This window comes from Rhinopithecus roxellana, chromosome 3 (genome assembly GCF_007565055.1).
Source record: "Rhinopithecus roxellana isolate Shanxi Qingling chromosome 3, ASM756505v1, whole genome shotgun sequence".
Lineage (NCBI taxonomy): Eukaryota > Metazoa > Chordata > Mammalia > Primates > Cercopithecidae > Rhinopithecus > Rhinopithecus roxellana.
The window spans coordinates 127,570,776-127,591,063 of record NC_044551.1 but is presented as its reverse complement, the minus strand read 5'-3'; the positions used below and the strand labels follow the sequence as shown (position 1 = coordinate 127,591,063).

General features: G+C 37.0%; 1 protein-coding gene across 1 annotated transcript in view; it reads left to right on the top strand.

The window, feature by feature from the left end:
* The window catches only part of HCN1 (hyperpolarization activated cyclic nucleotide gated potassium channel 1), a 454,348-nt gene that overhangs the window by 348,587 nt on the left and 85,473 nt on the right, over positions 1-20,288 (top strand). The window contains exon 5 of the mRNA XM_010378669.1: positions 7,746-7,892. Within this exon, the coding sequence (XP_010376971.1) occupies positions 7,746-7,892 (147 nt within the window). The remainder of the gene's footprint in view (positions 1-7,745; positions 7,893-20,288) is intronic.

Below are 20,288 nucleotides of genomic sequence, written 5' to 3'. Positions count from 1 at the left end.
GGATGCCCTCTCTCACCACTCCTATTCAACATAGTGTTGGAAGTTCTGGCTAGGGCAATCAGGCAAGAGAAAGAAATCAAGGGTATCCAGTTAGGAAAAGAAGAAGTCAAATTGTCCCTGTTTGCAGATGACATGATTGTATATTTAGAAAACCCCATCGTCTCAGCCCAAAATCTCCTTAAGCTGATAAGCAACTTCAGCAAAGTCTCAGGATACAAAATTAATGTGCAAAAATCACAAGCATTCTTATACACCAGCAACAGACAAGCAGAGAGCCAAATCAGGAATGAACTTCCATTCACAATTGCTTCAAAGAGAATAAAATACCTAGGAATCCAGCTTACAAGGGATGTAAAGGACCTCTTCAAGGAGAACTACAAACCACTGCTCAGTGAAATCAAAGAGGACACAAACAAATGGAAGAACATACCATGCTCATGGATAGGAAGAATCAATATCGTGAAAATGGCCATACTCCCCAAGGTTATTTATAGATTCAATGCCATCCCCATCAAGCTACCAATGACTTTCTTCACAGAATTGGAAAAAACTGCTTTAAAGTTCATATGGAACCAAAAAAGAGCCCGCATTGCCAAGACAATCCTAAGTCAAAAGGACAAAGCTGGAGGCGTCACGCTACCTGACTTCAAACTATACTCCAAGGCTACAGTAACCAAAACAGCATGGTACTGGTACCAAAACAGAGCTATAGACCAATGGAACAGATCAGAGTCCTCAGAAATAATACCGCACATCTACAGCCATCTGATCTTTGACAAACCTGAGAGAAACAAGAAATGGGGAAAGGATTCCCTATTTAATAAATGGTGCTGGGAAAATTGGCTAGCCATAAGTAGAAAGCTGAAACTGGATCCTTTCCTTACCCCTTATACGAAGATTAATTCAAGATGGATTAGAGACTTAAATGTTAGACCTAATACCATAAAAACCCTAGAAGAAAATCTAGGTAGTACCATTCAGGACATAGGCATGGGCAAGGACTTCATGTCTAAAACACCAAAAGCAACGGCAGCAAAAGCCATAATTGACAAATGGGATCTAATTAAACTAAAGAGCTTTTGCACAGCAAAAGAAACTACCATCAGAGTGAACAGGCAACCTACAGAATGGGAGAAAATTTTTGCAACCTACTCATCTGACAAAGGGCTAATATCCAGAATCTACAAAGAACTCAAACAAATATACGAGAAAAAAACAAACAACCCCATCAAAAAGTGGGGAAAGGATATGAACAGACATTTCTCAAAAGAAGATATTCATACAGCCAACAGACACATGAAAAAATGCTCATCATCACTGGCCATCAGAGAAATGCAAATCAAAACCACAATGAGATACCATCTCACACCAGTTAGAATGGCAATCATTAAGAAGTCAGGAAACAACAGGTGTTGGAGAGGATGTGGAGAAATAGGAACACTTTTACACTGTTGGTGGGATTGTAAACTAGTTCAACCATTATGGAAAAGAGTATGGCAATTCCTCAAGGATCTAGAACTAGATGTACCATATGACCCAGCCATCCCACTACTGGGTATATACCCAAAGGATTATAAATTAGTCTACTACAAAGACACATGTACACGTATGTTTATTGCGGCACTATTCACAATAGCAAAGACTTGGAATCAACCCAAATGTCCATCTGTGACAGACTGGATTAAGAAAATGTGGCCCATATACACCATGGAATACTATGCAGCCATAAAAAAGGATGAGTTTGCGTCCTTTGTAGGGACATGGATGCAGCTGGAAACCATCATTCTTAGCAAACTATCACAAGAAGAGAAAACCAAACACCGCATGTTCTCACTCATAGGTGGGAACTGAACAATGAGATCACTTGGACTCGGGAAGGGGAACATCACACACTGGGGTCTATCATGGGGAGGGGGGGGGGGAGGAGGGAGGGATTGCATTGGGGAGTTATACATGATATAAATGATGAATTGATGGGTGCTGACGAGTTGATGGGTGCAGCACACCAACATGGCATAAGTATACATATGTAACAAACCTGCACGTTATGCACATGTACCCTAGAACTTAAAGTATAATAAAAAAAAAAAAAAAAAAAAAATTCAATCTTGCTGCAAAAATTCTAGAAATAATAAACAAATTAGCATATTACCCAGCTTTTCTATATGAATTTATGTATTTTTATGTAGGATAATAAAGAGAATTTATGGCTTCAATTGCTAAAATTAAGATAGATTAGTCATAAACCCAATGATAATTTACTTAAACATAAAAAAGTTAAAAGGAAAGTTGATTGTTGGTCTTTGATGAGCAAACAATTTTAAATATTTTCTTATTATTTATTATTATTTGTCAAATTACATTTAAAACACATGTAGTCACTGGAATATAAAATTTACAGTTTTCTTTTTTTTATTCTGTAAGAAAAATAGTCTCTTCAGAGACCATTTTGGCATTGCTGTGTTTATATTGAGAATGAGGCATATATTTTTACTCAACTGGATTTTTAACCTGTTTGCTTTTTAATGATTTTTCTAATAATTACCATTTATTATTTATCACATAACATACATTCAGTATCACTACTAATTCTCACAGCACCCAGTATGTTAGATATTATCATCTCAAATTGACATATAAAAAAACTGAAAAACTGAAAAGTTAAAATATATATATATATACTCAAAGTAAAAAGTCAAGAATATAGTGTAGATTAAACACTGACACCACTGGTTCCAGCACTCATGGAGTCTTACAATGCCAATAAAACTTAATGTGGTCAATTAAGATACTCAGATATTTTTATATTGACACTCAGATATGTGTAAACACCCTTGAAATCATAACACATTTTCATGCATGTTTATTTTGGCAAATGAAGGTCTATAGCTTTCATCTGATGCTATAGGTTGTCCTAGAAATAAAGTTTAAAGAAGCTCTATAGTGTAGCCTACTTTCAAATAGCTAATTAATATGGCATTTATGATTTATTTGAACATGGAAATTAATTCCATCACTCACCAAAAAGTCTTTTGCCTTTTTAAAAAACCTATTAACTTGTGTTTCACAAAAATAATAGATGGTGTGTATTGATGCCAATGTACATATAGATACCCCACAGGCAAGACTCTACTGTGGGCATGTGCTACACTGTAAAATTATCTTGAGATGTTATAAATCAGGTGATACATACATATATATATATAGATAGATATAGATATAGATATTTTGATGCTTCCTAAAAGTAAAAAGTTAACTTCTTATAGGCAGTGTTTTATAGATTGGAGACATGGGGTTAGAATCATGAACTTAAAGTTCCATCTGATTTGATGAGTAATTATTAATAATTTGGTATTTTTCAATTTATGTGATTTGCTCTTCTAATACAATGGGAAGTACAGCTTCTTATCCCTGTCTTCCAGGAATGTGAAGTGCATAAAATTATTCCTGAAGACCTGTAATTTGACTCTATAACACAAACTGGTAATAGATTAATAGCAAAAAAGGGCATACAAATGTTATCTGCACATGTATGTACAGGAGTCATACAAAATATGAAAACTCAAAGAAATGCCAGATCATTGATGCTTTTATACCATCTTGGGGTTACAGAAAGAATAGGGGCTTATAGCATGGCAAGACAGATTGTCAGAGGTAGAGCAGAAGAAGAAAGGCATGGGGTAAAGGCAATGTTGTGCAGATGTACAGGTAGCAGCCCTCAGAAAGAACAGGTGATAGCCTATGGTAAATGTTTCTCTGTCAGATCTTAAAAGGTGTCAGACTCTCTGTTAATCTTACAGGACCTGGACAAGGTGGGCCTCAGGAAAAGCCTGCTTGCATCTGTTGTTTATTTCACTTTATTTAGTACACAGATGCAAATCTCTCCACAAAAGGCACCTTTGTAGGGCTATTCCTGTCTGCAGGCCCTCTGAACAGCCAACTCAAAATATGTCAAAGGGGTATATTTTGGGGTGAAATATTTTTAGTTTCTTTTAGGGGTGACAATTAGATTTACATGTTTAAAAGATGTCCTGTTTGAATCATGGAAAATGAGTTAGAGTTGGAGGAAGACATGTATAAACAGGCACAGTGAATGTAGTTAAGAAGCTGGTTATGAGTTGAAGGAGAGAGAGTAGCTTTGACCAGAATGTTGATGCAGAGAAATGGAAAATTATTGAAACTTTTGGTAGGTAAAACTTACATAATTTGGTGATGTCGTAAGGATTGGGATGAAGGAATAGGGGATAAACTAAGGTGTTTCAATTTTATAAATAAGGGTATAATTTCATGCGGAGACCATATGGTAAGAAAGGAAGCAAGAGAGAGAGAGAGAGAGAGAGAGAGAGAGAAGAGAGAGAGAGAGAGAGAGAGAGAGAGAGAGAGAAGAGGTGCCAGAATCTTTTTATCACCAAGCTCCCTAGGGAACTAATAGAGTAAGAATTCACTCACGCCTGAGGGAGGGCATAATCTTTGTCCTTGAGGGATCCACCCCTATGACCCAAACACCTTCCAATAGATCCCACCTACAGCATTGGGAATAAAATCTCAACATGAAGTTTGGAGAGTGCTATCCAAACCATGGCACAAATCATTACAGTCTGCTTTTGATCTTATGCATAAATCATTACAGTCTGCTTTTGATCTTATGTTTCCAAAGAATTTTATTGGCATCCTTGCTTTTCAAAAATCTATTTGTCAGTGACTTCTAAATATATTAGTCATATTTTGCATACAGTATATTACTACAACTATTAGAAAGTATGTCATTTTATCATTTTTTGACTTTGCCAACTTACGCATTACTTGTAACATCTAGTTTATTTCACTGTCTGACTACCACTACTAAGTGTCCTTTTCAAAGAATAATTTGTTATTTTTATTCACATCACATGGAAGTGGTATTTTCATACATTCTTGCAAGTCTTGTTAGGTGTGGGAGAAACAGACAAAAAGAAAAAGGTCATATTTTTAATGTGTTGCATTCTAACAGAGATTGCTACCTAATTTCCAGATTCACTGGCCATTGTTCAGTACCTGTTTTCTTAGGATAGATTCCTTTTGACCACAACCCCTGTGAAACTTAATCCTTCTTTGGATTTTCTAATCATGTTTTTCTGGTTCTGCTGTCACACCTTGGCAGGTATTAACAGTACCCTTAACTTAATCAACCTTCTGGCTCAGCTGCTTTTAAAACATAAGTTCCGCTTTTTATCCTTTTCTCCTCATTTGACACATCATCCCTTAGTGACTTCTCAGTCACCGATGGTGTATATATTTTCTTCTCTGAGTGCCTGACCTACATAGAGGCATTAGGATGTGCTAAGGGCATCTGAAACTTAACTTGCTGAAAACTAAACTTACTTTGTTTCCACCATGCTCACTCAAGTATGCTTCCTTATGTCCGAGATAAACACAGTACTTGGCATATAGCAACGATTATGACACTTTTGTGCATGAAAGACCTGTCAAAACACATACTGCTGTGTCTCAAATGTAGAGTTTCTGATTCAGTAGGTCTGGAGTGGAGACTGTGAATGTGTGTTTCTAAAGAATTCCCATGTGCTATTGGTGGTTTGGCAACCACACCTTCAGAACTACTGGCATACAATAATCATTTAATGTTTGCTAGATCAATAATTACTATAAGTCAATGAATGCTTAAAATAGTAATATAGGTTCAAAATTCAAACTTAATATGAATAAATGATAAGAAATTGTCATATAACTTTAAATTTTTAGTTTGAAAGGAAAAGGAAGATCATTTAGTCAAATACTCTCTTATTGTTGATTAATAAATGAGGTCTGGAAGGGTTAAATGACTTGTGTGAGGAAAAACAATTAGATTAGATCAACCCTGAGTTTCATAAAAAATAAAATAACTATATATATATAACATTTGTACTTAGCTACAAAAGGATTAATTTTCCAAATTCAGAGATAGAGATAAAGAAGATTATGTTTTCCCTAGATTAGTAGGCCTTTGCATACAGGCACTAAATTCCCAAAAATGAATAAAATGCTACTAAGTTTCAGTGCTGTTCCTTGTATTTCTGAGATGCATGGAAAAGAAAGTAGAAATGAAGATTTCAGTGTGTCAGCTAAGGTTTCAGATTCTCACCACTCCAAGCAGTGTTTGAGCAAGCAAGTTACTTCAGAGAGATGTACATAGGCCTTCAGGCTTTAAATAGTTTGATGGACAGTCTGGTTATCAAAGGAAGTCTCATGACAAAGTGATATTTCATTTGAGGGTACTATTGTTCAAAAGAGAATGTTCAAACAATTTTTTTTTTTTTTGTAAAATGAAAGTATGTAGGAAAAAATGAAGAAATGCAATACAATGGGTTGCTGTTTCTCATTAGATAGGTCTATTATCAATTACCAAGTACAATTACAATAATTATGGGCAAAGCGTCAGGAGACCTAGATCTAGTCAGAGCTGTGTTATCAAGAAAATATTTCAGAAAATCTTTTCCATGTAAAATATATCAAATGTGTGTTACATGAGGAAAAATATTATTTTGACATCTTTATTCAGTTGTGTTACCAACTATTACAATTTGTACTCAATGCTGTCATCTGTACAGTGAAACAAAATTTTTAAGACCTAATTAATTTTTTTCAATGTGTGGTCTTATGACCCCCTGCTTTTGAAACACCTAAGGATTGTTTCTCAAACTTTAAGGTGTATATCTATGCACGTGAGTCATCTGGAGAGGTTTTTAAGATGCAAATTCTTATTCCATAGGTCTTGGATGAGGCTTGAAATTATTCTCTTCTAATAGGCACCCAGGTAATATCCATGCTTATATGGTCCTGTTTGACTATCAAGGATGCAGGGATGCTACTTAAAAACAAATTCTGTCTCCCTCTCTCTCTCTCTCTCTCTGTTTGTCTCTCTCTCTCTCTCTCTGTTTGTCTCTCTCTCTCTCTCTCTCTCTCTCTCTCTCTCTCTCTCTCTCTCTCTCTCTCTCTCTCTGGGTGTGTGTGTGTGTGCACATGCATGTGTGTATAAATATAAATAGGCAGATATGTCAAAAAACCAACGCCCTCCCCAGATCTTAAAACAATCACAGTTGAGGCCTACTTGTTTAAATGAACTTCAGTGTCTAAGTTAACTTTCAGCTATACAGTAATGTGGATCTAGTCTCACCATGATATTCTCCTAAATCCTAAATTGGAAGCCTGCTACAGTCTCTTAGTTCTCAGTATTTTACAGGGCATCTGTGTTGCTGAAATATGTATGATCTGCAAATACCTGCCAAGCTCCCTACCTGTCAATTCCAAATTTAATTAGATTCTGATCTTTTGCTAAAAAGCCTAAGATAAAACCTATTATACTCTCCATAGTTATAAACTTTTTCTTAAAAACCAAGAGCCCATCAATTTCATACTTCTTTCAGAACTCAATTTAAAAAATGGTATAACATTTTGTTTTTGCTCCATCACTGGCTTTTTTTTTTTTTTTTTTTTTTTTTGTAGTTACTCCCTTAAATTCACTCTTAACTCCCTTCATGCCTCCCTTTCACAGTATCTTAGTTCTTTACAGGAAATGTTCACCTAAATAAAATGCCTTATACATTATGTAACACGAAATAGGTTCATTCGACCCAGGTTCCTTCATCTTAAAAGATTTCTTTTTTTTTTTTAACTGAGTATTTAAATGTTATTAAACATAGCAAACAAAATAATATGATTTCTCATACAGCCTAACAATTTTTTTTAATTTTATTTTTCTTTCCTTACAGTATAAGCAAGTGGAACAATACATGTCATTCCATAAGTTACCAGCTGATATGCGTCAGAAGATACATGATTACTATGAACACAGATACCAAGGCAAAATCTTTGATGAGGAAAATATTCTCAATGAACTCAATGATCCTCTGAGAGAGGTAAGATCTATTGTCCTCAGTATCCATAATACATGATCATTGTTTATTTTCTCTCTTCATGGAGAATCTTCTAGTCTATGTTACTCTAAAGAAAAACCGAAACTTAATATTAAGATATTTTATCCTTATCGTCTTTAGCTTCTCACATATATAAGCTCTTAATTGTGGAAAAAAGTATTGGAAAATTGCTCTTCTATTTGTGATTCTCAGAACTGTTCTCTTTTCTGTATTTCTGACTCTTTAAAATTCCTTCTTGTGGCCTCATTGTCCATATCATCCCCATTTTTCTCTCCCTTTCTTATCAAACTGATTTTTCTTTTTGATTCCTATTCTTCCTCCAATCTTCACTTTCCTGGATCATGTCATGGACCCTGATAACAGAATGACTTGCCGTGAGCAGTTCATTTACTATTATCTCATTAAAACACTTTGCAACATTAATAACCACCTCTTTGCTTTGCATCATCTTTCTATTCCTCCCTAGAAATCTTCCTTCTTCCCACTAGAATATTCAGATCACTCCTGGAACAAAATAACTTGTTCTTGGTTATTCACAGTTTTTACACTGCTTTGCCCTCTCCTTTCTTTTACTGCCAATCTTCTCAAAAGATTTCTATGTACTCACTGAATCATGATTTGATCTTAGCTTCTTTACCAAAGTTGTTCATTTGAAAGTTGTCAATGACCTGTCATGTTGAACTGTAGCTTCTACAATCCCTACCTATCATGGGAGGGACCCCGTGGGAGGTAATTGAATCATGGAGATGATTACCCCCAGGTTGTGTTGTTGGTAGTGAGTGAATTCTCATAAGATCTGATGATTTTATAAGGGGCTTTTATCCCTTTTGGTCGACACCTCTTCTTTCTGCCACCAAGCAAAGAAGGACATATTTGCTTCCCCTTCTGCCATGATTGTAAGTTTCCTGAGGCCTCCCCGGCTATCCTGAACTGTGAGTCAAATAAACTTCCTTCCTTTGTAAATTACCCATTTTCGGGTATGTCTTTATTAACAGCATGAGAACAGACTATTTCAGTAAACTGGTACAGAGTAGTTGGGCACTGCTTCAAAGATACCTGAAATTGTGGAAGCAACTTTGGAACTGGGTAACAGGCAGAGGTTGAAACAATTTGGAGGGCTCAAAAGAAGAGAGTAAAATGTGGGAAAGTTTGAAACTTCCTAGAGGCTTGTTGAATGGCTTTGACCACAATGCTGATAGTGCTATGGACAATAAAATCCAGGCTGAGGTGGTCTCAGATGGAGATGAGGATCTTGTTAGGAACTGGAGCAAAGGTGACTCTTGTTATGCTTTAGCAAAGAGACTGGTGGCATTTTGCCGCTGCCATAGAGATCTGTGGAACTTTGAAGTTGAGAGAAATAATTCAGGGTATGTTCAAAAGTTGACAGAGCATAAAACTTTGAAATATTTGCAGCATGACCATGTAGTAGAAAAGAAAAAGCCCACATTCTGGGGAGAAATTCAAGCCTTCTGCAGCAATTTATATCAGTGACAAGGCAGTGGATGTTAATCACCAGGATAATGGAGAAAATATCTCCAGGGCATGTCAGAGACCTTGCCATCAGTCCCTCCATCACAGGCCTGGAGGTCTAGGAGGAAAAAATAGTTTCATGAGCTGGGCCTGCAGGCTGCCTGCTGTGTGCAGCCTAGGGATGTAGTGCCCTGCATCCCAGCTGCTCCAGCCATAGATAAAAGGGGCCAAGGTACAGCTCAGGTTGTGGTTTCAGAGGCTTCAGAGGCCCCAACCCTTGGGAACTTCCACATGGTGTTGAGCCTGAGGGGGCACAGAAGTCAAGAATTGAGGTTTTGGAACCTCCACCTAGATTTCAGAGGATGTATGGAAATGCCTGGATGTCCAGGAATAAGTTTGCTGCAGGGACAGGGCCCTCATGGAAAACCTCTCCTAGGGCAGTGCAGAAGGGAAATGTGAGGTCAAAACCCCAACAGGGAGTCCCCATTGGGGCACTGCCTAGTGGAGCTGTGAGAAGAGAGCCATCATCCTCTAGACCCCAGAATGGTAGATCCACCAACATCTTGCACCTTGCAACTGGAAAAACTGCAGATACTCAATGAATGCCAACCTGTGAAAGCAGCTGGGAGATGGGCTATACCCTGCAAAGCCACAGGACAGAGCTGCCCAAGGCCACGTGAACCCACCTCTTGCATCAGCATGCCCTGGATGTGAGACGTGGAGTCAAAGGAGGTCATTTTGGAGCTTTAAGATTTGACTGCCCTGCTTGATTTTGGACTTGCATGGGGCCTGTAGCCTCTTCATTTTGGCCAATTTCTCCCATTTGGAATGGCTGTATTTACCTGATGCCTATACCCTCATAATAGTAAATAACTTTCTTTTGAGTTTGCAGGCTCATAGGCAGAAGAGACTTGCCTTGACTCAGATGAGACTTTGGACTGTTGACTTTTGAGTTAATACTGAAATGAGTTAAGACTTTGGGGGACTACTGGGAAGGAATGATTGGTTTGGAAATGTGAGGACATGAGATTTGGGAGGGGGCAGGGGTTGAATGATATGGTTTGGCTCTGTTCCCACCCAAATCTCATCTTGAATTGTATCTCCCATAATCCCTACATGTCATGGGAGGTACCTGGTAGGAGGTAATTGAATCATGGGGCAGTTAATCCCATGCTGCTGCTCTTGTGATAGTGAGTGAGTTCTCACAAGATCTGATGGTATTATAAGGGGCTTCGTCCCCTTTTGCTCATCACTTCTCCTTGCTGCCATCTTGTGAAGAAATACATATTTGCTTCCCCTTTTACCATAAGTGTAAGTTTCCTGAGGCCTCCCCCACCATGCTGAACTGTGAGTCAAACAAAGCTCTTTTGTTTATAAATTACCTGGTCTCAGGTATGTCTTTATTAACAGCATAAGAATTAGCAATTCTTCTGAGCTGCTGGGACCGCTTTTTATGCTGCTAACAAAACACAGATTCTGAATCTCTCTCTCTCTCTCTCCCTCTCTCTCTCTCTCTCTCTCTCTCTCTCTCTATATATATATATATATATATATACACACACACACACACACACACACACACATATACATATGTGTATATCTTTTTTTTTAATTTCTTTAACACTGCAACATTTCTGAGCCATTGGATTTTCATTCTGTATCTTTGAATTTATTATCTTTTATTTATATTACTTCATATTTCAATTCTATAAATTGTAGCTCTAAGTTCCTGCCTTAAACTTCATTTTCTTAAAAGCTAAATGATATCCCGTGCAACCACACATGTAGTAGGTTATATAATGAAGTCATTTTTCTTCCATCATTAAGCCATTTTATCTCTTAAAGTCTCTCTGTACATTCTTAAGTTATTTGGAATGTAAAACTTTAGTCCCATTTTGCAGCTTTTCTTTCCGTGCTCTGTACATCCAATCATCAAATGCTGTCAATTAACTTTAGTAATACATCTCATACTCATGCCTTTGCTTCCTTTCCCACTGCCATTGTCCTAAACTAAAGCATCTCACATAGATTATTTTCACTGTTCCCTTAGTTTGACTTCCAGCATTTGGTCTTATTTCTCTGACTACCATTTAAAATACCACTGTCAAATTAATCTTTTATTTACATGAGTTAGTCATTTCTCTGCTCAGAAACTTTCAATCTTCGCATTATAAATTGAATCAAGTATAGACTCCCTAAGCTCATCTTCCAGTCCTTCTATACTCTGACTCCAGCTAAATCTCCAGCTTTCCTTTCCCCCACTGTCATGTCTGTTACAAAGTGGCCTACAAAAAAATTGTGCAACTTGCTGTTTTGAAAAAATAAGTTATAATTTCTCACCTTTAATACATGTGTTCCAGAAATGTCTCTCCTCTCTTGGAAAAATTTGAATTCAAACAATACCTATTTATTTCTATCTATCTTATTTGATTAGCTATGAGACTGGATCTTATATCTCCTTTCTCTGGCCCTCAGTGTGCTTCGTCCATAATATAAGAGTGCTACTTATCCATTCTACCATGTTGTTATTATTTTTTTCATATTTGTTTTCTCCACTCTTGTCTTGAAAGTCTCCTATGTGCAAGGAATATTTCATCTATATTTTCAAATTTTGTTAAAATTCCTAGTATATTTACTATAAGTTAAATAACAAATATTTGTATTCCAACTAATATCTTCACCAATTATAAACTTATCTAAATTTCTGTACCCACTAAAAGTTTTTCATATTTTTTGAATAGTCATAAGATACCAGTTAAGAGTTTTAAAAATATGAGGCTAAATATCTGCTATTGGTTAGTTTATTTTCCCTAAAAATATCTCAATCAAATTAGAATGTATAAATCTTTTTGCTTTGGGAAATATAATTGATTTTTTTTATATTTTCTTAAAAGAAATAAATAAGCTAGGAGCAGTGGCTCATGCCTGCCTATAATCCCAGCATTTTGAGAGGCCAAGGTGGGTGAATCACTTGTGGTCAAGAGTTTGAGACCAGTTTGACCAAACTCTTGTGGTCAAGAGTTTGATGACCAGTTTGCCAAATGGCAAACTCCATCTCTACTAAAAAATACAAAAAGAAAAAATAGCCAGGTGTGATGGCATGCACCTGTAACCCCAGCTAGTTGGGAAGCTAAGGCACGAGAATTCCTTGAACTTGGGAGTCAGAGGTTGCAGTGAGGTGAGATCCACTGCACTCCAGCCTGAGTGACAGAGCAAGACTCCATCTCAAAAAAAAAAAAAAAAAAAAAAAAAAGGAAAGAAATAAATGAGATTTCAAAAAGATTGTAGAAAATTGAATTAAAATATAAATGTAAAAATATTCACTTTATTTCTCCACACAAGCTCCATAAGCTCTATCAAGTTCAAGACCCTTTTGTAAGCAATGATATAAGCCATGTTGTACATCCCTAAAGAATTGAGGGTCCTGGGAATTTAACCATGTCAACGCAGTCTGGTTCACATTATTAACTGAAGAAAAATGTGTGCCCTTTACAGATTTTTTTAATGTTAGGAAACAAAAATAAGTCAAGCAGAGACAAATTGAGATGATAAGGTAGATGCCTAATGATCTCCCATCAAAACTCTCACAAAATTGCCCTTGTTTGATGAGCAGAGTAAGTGGGAGCGTGGTAGTGGTGGAAGACTCTGGCGAAGCTTCCCTGGTTGTTTCTCCGCTAAAGCTTTAGCTAACTCTCTGAAAATACTCTCATAATAAGCAGCTGTTATTGTTCCTTGGCCCCTCCAGAAATTCAACAAGCAAAATGTCTTGAGCATCCCACAATACTGTTACCATAACTTTTGCTCTTTTTTTGAGACAGGTTCTCACTGTCATCCAGGCTGGAATGCAGTGGTGCAGTAGCTCACTGCAGCCTTTACCTCCCAGGCTCAAGTGATCCTCCCAGTTCAACCTCCTAAGTAGCAGAGACTACAGGCATGAGCCACCTTTCCTCTTGACCAGTCTGCTTTTGCTTTGACTGGACCACTTCCATCTCTTGGCAGCCATTATTTTATCATGTTTTATCTTCAAGATCATACCTGCAAAGCCATGTTTTATCTCCAGTTAAAATTCTTTGAAGAAATGCTTCAGGATCTTTATCACATTTGTTGAAAATTTCCATTGAAAAATCTGCTCTTATCTGCAGCTGATCTAGCTGCAATGGTTTTGGTACTAACGGAGTGGAAAGTTTGCTTTTGTTTAATTACTGAGTCAGAATTGTGAAAGCTGAGCAAACTGAGATGTCTATGATGTTGATTATTGTTTCTGCTATTAATCATTGATCTTCTTCAAATAAGGCAAAAACAGGATGAATTTTTTCCTTGCAAATTGATGCAGATAATCTGCTGTTGTGGGCTTCATCTTCAACATTATCTCATCCCTTCTTAAAATGGGTGATCCATCTGTGAACTGCTGATTCATTTAGGGCATTGTTTCCATAAAATTTCTGTAAAGGATTCTTTACAAAACAGTAGCAGGAATAAAGATCAAATCAAAAGACAGGAAGATAAGGTAGAATGAAGGATATATTCCAAGAAGTCAAGGAAATGTTTTCTAGTTAAAATCTCATTGAGGGAATGCAAAAAGGATTTTTTTACTAAAACTCTATGGAAACAATGCTCCAAATGAATTAGCAGTTTATTGATGGATAGCTCATTCTTCCATCCAAGCTTCAGTAGAAATTGGATGTTTACTCCTGCTTCAATTTTATAATTCGTATCTCTCTGAGAGAGGCTGTTTTAAAACTGATGCCTTATTCTTCTTAGTGCCTCAAACTAGATCCTATTCAGATGTATTGTAAGAAGTTTCTATAAGTTTATTTTGATCAAGAAAATAGGGAAATCCATGTATAGCTTTTTCATGATATGCACCTTCCATGAGCTTTTTGAAGACCCTGGTATCAGTTGTTGGGAAAAAAAAAAGAAAAGAAAAAAAACTCTATCAACATGCTTTGCTTTTTAAATCTAAATCTTCTTGACAAACAAAGCAGAATTTCAGGACACTGGAACCAGACTGGATTCTCAGGGACCTGGAGAGGTTCAAAGTAGAATGAGACAGATCATAGCAAGTAGAAAAAGGTAATCCAGCAGACGGTATCAGGAATAAATATCAAATCAAAAGACAGAAAGACAAGATAGATTGAAGGATTTATTCTAAGAAGGCAGGGAAAAGTTAGGATTCCATAATAAAATCTCACTGAAGGACTGCAGAAAGCCAACGGCACAACTGAGTATAAAAATGAACCCTAGTAATGTGTACTCTTAAATGGGAAGTATTCTTCTACACAGCAAATTATCAACCTAATATATAATGAAGATAACCAGAACATTTTCTGTGTCATGTGTGTTTTATTAACTATTCTTCCTAGCCAGGCACAGTGGCTCATGCGTATAATCCCAGTATTTTGGGAGGCTGATGCAGGTGGATTGCCTGAGGTCAGGAGTTCAAGACCAGCCTGGCCAACATAGTGAAACCCAGTCTCTACTAAAAATACAAAAAAAAAAAAAAAAATAGGGGGGAGTGGTGGTGGGCACCTGTAATCCCAGCTACTAGGGAGGCTGCGGCAGGAGAATCACGTGAACCTGGGAGGCACAGGTTGCAGTGAGCCGAGATCACGCCATTGCACTCCAGCCTGGGCAACAAGAGCAAAACTCTGTCTCAAAAAATAAATAAATACATACATGAATTAAAAACTATGCTTCCTCTTGCCACACCATAATTTACACTTATCTTCACTGGAAAAAATGTCCACTTTTCACTTTTATGTGCATCCTCCAACAAACCTTTTATTTCCTCAATTCCTATTACCATTCAATTGCTAAATTGTAACTAATATTTTTTCTTTATATATTCAAATGCCATATTCAGGTTCTCAACATTACCTCAACATCTGTCACAACTTTTCTCCCTGGCTTGAATGTCAATTAGCTAAAATGCATTCCATTACAGAGCTACCATATTGATTGATATAAAACCCAAATTTGACAATGTAACTTTCTTCTTAGAACCTGCTCATGACCTCTTATTCCCTGCAGGGAAAACACCCAAACTTCATATGACACAGAGGCTCTTCATGGCCTGCCTTAATCTTCCTTTGTTCACATTAATGCTTCATCTATAGAGTACTATTGACAATTTCCTGGAAAATAAATGCTATTGGTGGCCTTTTTGCCTTTTTTCTTGCTGCCCTATCTTCAATCCTTTCTACTCAGCTTACCTTCTACTTTCCTGTAAGCATTTTTACCATTTATAAATTACTTTTCCTCATTCATAAATTTTCTGTGACTATTCTGTCTCTATCACAGCATTTATCATTTGTTAGTTTATTATCTCTTTAAAGACTATGAGCTTCTAGAGGATAGGAACTGTGCTTAATATCCTTATATCTCTAGCAACCAGCATGCAGTAGGAAGTCATGAAATATTTACTGAGTTAAAGGTCTTCTTTCACAGAGTTATGAATGAAAATCATACTAAGAATCATGACTGCTTAATAAAATGAGAGATCCTAGAATTGGAAGCATGAAATGCTCAGCCAGTTAACACCTTGTAAAGGTGAAAGCAATGTTTCTCCATGTGCTTTCCTACTCTTCAGCTTTTGCTTTTCTAATATCAGAATCACACAAAGGTCTAAGTTTAATGCTATACATAAGTTAACAGTTTATTTGAAGGGAAAAAGCATGAATAGAATAAGAAAGTAAAGAAGCATATGGCAGAGAGATAACAAAAGTTATTACTAAAATAACACTGAGTCTAAAAACCCAGACCTGATATTTAAAGAAAAGTTTAGTAAGAACGATGGGAAATACAACATCAAATTGGAGTATTATGTACCTACTACATTCAAGTCACAGTGATAGATTTAAAAAATGTCTGAAAAGTAGTAAAACACATCAATTCACCTTTCAAAAGCTGTGTTTCATTTGCGAGAAGAGGAATCAACTTAGGCAAAGGTGTGTTTGGGTCACTGATGTGTTGTTAGTGTCTAGAAAGTGCCTGGCATATAGAAGACATTGAATGACAAATAAATGCTGAATGAGTGAACGAGGATATCCAGAAGGTCAAAGTTCGATTATTTGATATGTATTTTGTGACAAAAGATAAAAATATAAGAATGTGTATGCCCACATCTAATATACATGATTAGAACTGCTCATCATACATTCAACTTTATGTCAACAATCATGTTATCTTATAGTATGACTTTTAACCTAAAATATTTCATTAAATAAGAAAGCTTATGAAAGTATTGCATAATTTGAGACATTAATATATAGTTAAGAGCAGTGATTTTTTTTTCTTTTTTATTATTATACTTTAAGTTCTAGGGTACATGTGCATAACGTGCAGGTTTGTCACATATGTATACTTATGCCATGTTGGTGTGCTGCACCCATCAACTCGTCAGCACCCATCAATTCATCATTTATATCATGTATAACTCCCCAATGCAATCCCACCCTCCTCCCCCCTCCCCCCTCCCCATGATAGGCCCCAGTGCGTGATGTTCCCCTTCCCGAGTCCAAGTGATCTCATTGTTCAGTTACCACCTATGAGTGAGAACATGCGGTGTTTGGTTTTCTGTTCTTGTGATAGTTTGCTAAGAATGATGGTTTCCAGCTGCATTCTTGTCCCCACAAAGGACGCAAACTCATCCTTTTTTATGGCTGCATAGTATTCCATGGTGTATATGTGCCACATTTTCTTAATCCAGTCTGTCACAGATGGACATTTGGGTTGATTCCAAGTCTTTGCTATTGTGAATAGTGCCGCAATAAACATACGTGTGCATGTGTCTTTGTAGTAGAATAATTTATAATCCTTTGGGTATATACCCAGTAGTGGGATGGCTGGGTCATATGGTACATCTAGTTCTAGATCCTTGAGGAATTGCCATACTGTTTTCCATAATGGTTGAACTAGTTTACAATCCCACCAACAGTGTAAAAGTGTTCCTATTTCTCCACATCCTCTCCAACACCTGTTGTTTCCTGACTTCTTAATGATTGCCATTCTAACTGGTGTGAGATGGTATCTCATTGTGGTTTTGATTTGCATTTCTCTGATGGCGAGTGATGATGAGCATTTTTTCATGTGTCTGTTGGCTGTATGAATATCTTCTTTTGAGAAATGTCTGTTCATATCCTTTCCCCACTTTTTGATGGGGTTGTTTGTTTTTTTTCTCATATATTTGTTTGAGTTCTTTGTAGATTCTGGATATTAGCCCTTTGTCAGATGAGTAGGATGCAAAAATTTTCTCCCATTCTGTAGGTTGCCTGTTCACTCTGATGGTAGTTTCTTTTGCTGTGCAAAAGCTCTTTAGTTTAATTAGATCCCATTTGTCAATTTTGGCTTTTGCTGCCGTTGCTTTTGGTGTTTTAGACATGAAGTCCTTGCCCATGCCTATGTCCTGAATGGTACTACCTAGATTTTCTTCTAGGGTTTTTATGGTATTAGGTCTAACATTTAAGTCTCTAATCCATCTTGAATTAATCTTCGTATAAGGGGTAAGGAAAGGATCCAGTTTCAGCTTTCTACTTATGGCTAGCCAATTTTTACAGCACCATTTATTAAATAGGGAATCCTTTCCCCATTTCTTGTTTCTCTCAGGTTTGTCAAAGATCAGATGGCTGTAGATGTGCGGTATTATTTCTGAGGACTCTGTTCTGTTCCATTGGTCTATATCTCTGTTTTGGTACAAGTACCATGCTGTTTTGGTTACTGTAGCCTTGTAGTATAGTTTGAAGTCAGGTAGCGTGACGCCTCCAGCTTTGTCCTTTTGACTTAGGATTGTCTTGGCAATGCGGGCTCTTTTTTGGTTCCATATGAACTTTAAAGCAGTTTTTTCCAATTCTGTGAAGAAACTCATTGGTAGCTTGATGGGGATGGCATTGAATTTATAAATAACCTTGGGCAGTATGGCCATTTTCACGATATTGATTCTTCCTATCCATGAGCATGGTATGTTCTTCCATTTGTTTGTGTCCTCTTTGATTTCACTGAGCAGTGGTTTGTAGTTCTCCTTGAAGAGGTCCTTTACATCCCTTGTAAGCTGGATTCCTAGGTATTTTATTCTCTTTGAAGCAATTGTGAATGGAAGTTCATTCCTGATTTGGCTCTCTGCTTGTCTGTTACTGGTGTATAAGAATGCTTGTGATTTTTGCACATTAATTTTTTATCCTGAGACTTTGCTGAAGTTGCTTATCAGCTTAAGGAGATTTTGGGCTGAGACTATGGGGTTTTCTAAATATACAATCATGTCATCTGCAAACAGGGACAATTTGACTTCTTCTTTTCCTAACTGGATACCTTTGATTTCTTTCTCTTGCCTGATTGCCCTAGCCAGAACTTCCAACACTATGTTGAATAGGAGTGGTGAGAGAGGGCATCCCTGTCTTGTGCCAGTTTTCAAAGGGAATTTTTCCAGTTTTTGCCCATTCAGTAGGATATTAGCTGTGGGTTTGTCATAAATAGCTCTTATTATTTTGAGGTACGTTCCATCAATACCGAATTTATTGAGCGTTTTTAGCATGAAGGGCTGTTGAATTTTGTCAAAAGCCTTTTCTGCATCTATTGAGACAATCATGTGGTTCTTGTCTTTGGTTCTGTTTATATGCTGGATTACGTTTATTGATTTGCGAATGTTGAACCAGCCTTGCATCCCAGGGATGAAGCCCTCTTGATCATGGTGTATAAGCTTTTTGATGTGCTGCTGAATCCGGTTTGCCAGTATTTTATTGAGAATTTTTGCATCAATGTTCATCAGGGATATTGGTCTAAAATTCTCTTTTTTTTGTTGTGTCTCTGCCAGGCTTTGGTATCAGGATGATGTTGGCCTCATAAAATGAGTTAGGGAGGATTCCCTCTTTTTCTATTGATTGGAATAGTTTCAGAAGGAATGGTACCAGCTCCTCCTTGTACCTCTGGTAGACTTCAGCTGTGAATCCATCTGGTCCTGGACTTTTTTTGGTGGGTAGGCTATTAATTGTTGCCTCAATTTCAGAGCCTGCTATTGGTCTATTCAGGGATTCAACTTCTTCCTGGTTTAGCCTTGGGAGAGTGTAAGTGTCCAGGAAATTATCCATTTCTTCTAGATTTTCTAGTTGATTTGCGTAGAGGCGTTTATAGTATTCTCTGATGGTAGTTTGTATTTCTGTGGGGTCAGTGGTGATATCCCCTTTATCATTTTTTATTGCATCTATTTGATTCCTCTCTCTTTTCTTCCTTATTAGCCTTGCTAGCGGTCTGTCAATTTTGTTGATCTTTTCAAAAAACCAACTCCTGGATTCATTGATTTTTTGGAGGGTTTTTTGTGTCTCTATCTCCTTCAGTTCTGCTCTGATCTTAGTTATTTCTTGCCTTCTGCTAGCTTTTGAATGTGTTTGCTCTTGCCTCTCTAGTTCTTTTAATTGTGATGTTAGAGTGTCAATTTTAGATCTTTCCTACTTTCTCTTGTGGGCATTTAGTGCTATAAATTTCCCTCTACACACTGCTTTAAATGTGTCCCAGAGATTCTGGTATGTTGTATCTTTGTTCTCATTGGTTTCAAAGAACATCTTTATTTCCGCTTTCATTTCATTATGTACCCAGTAGTCATTCAGGAGCAGGTTGTCAGTTTCCATGTAGTTGAGCGGTTTTGATTGAGTTTCTTAGTCCTGAGTTCTAGTTTGATTGCACTGTGGTCTGAGAGACAGTTTGTTATAATTTCTGTTCTTTTACATTTGCTGAGGAGTGCTTTACTTCCAATTATGTGGTCAATTTTGGAATAAGTGTGATGTGGTGCTGAGAAGAATGTATATTCTGTTGATTTGTGGTGGAGAGTTCTATAGATGTCTATTAGGTCCACTTGGTGCAGAGATGAGTTCAATTCCTGGATATCCTTGTTAACTTTCTGTCTCGTTGATCTGTCTAATG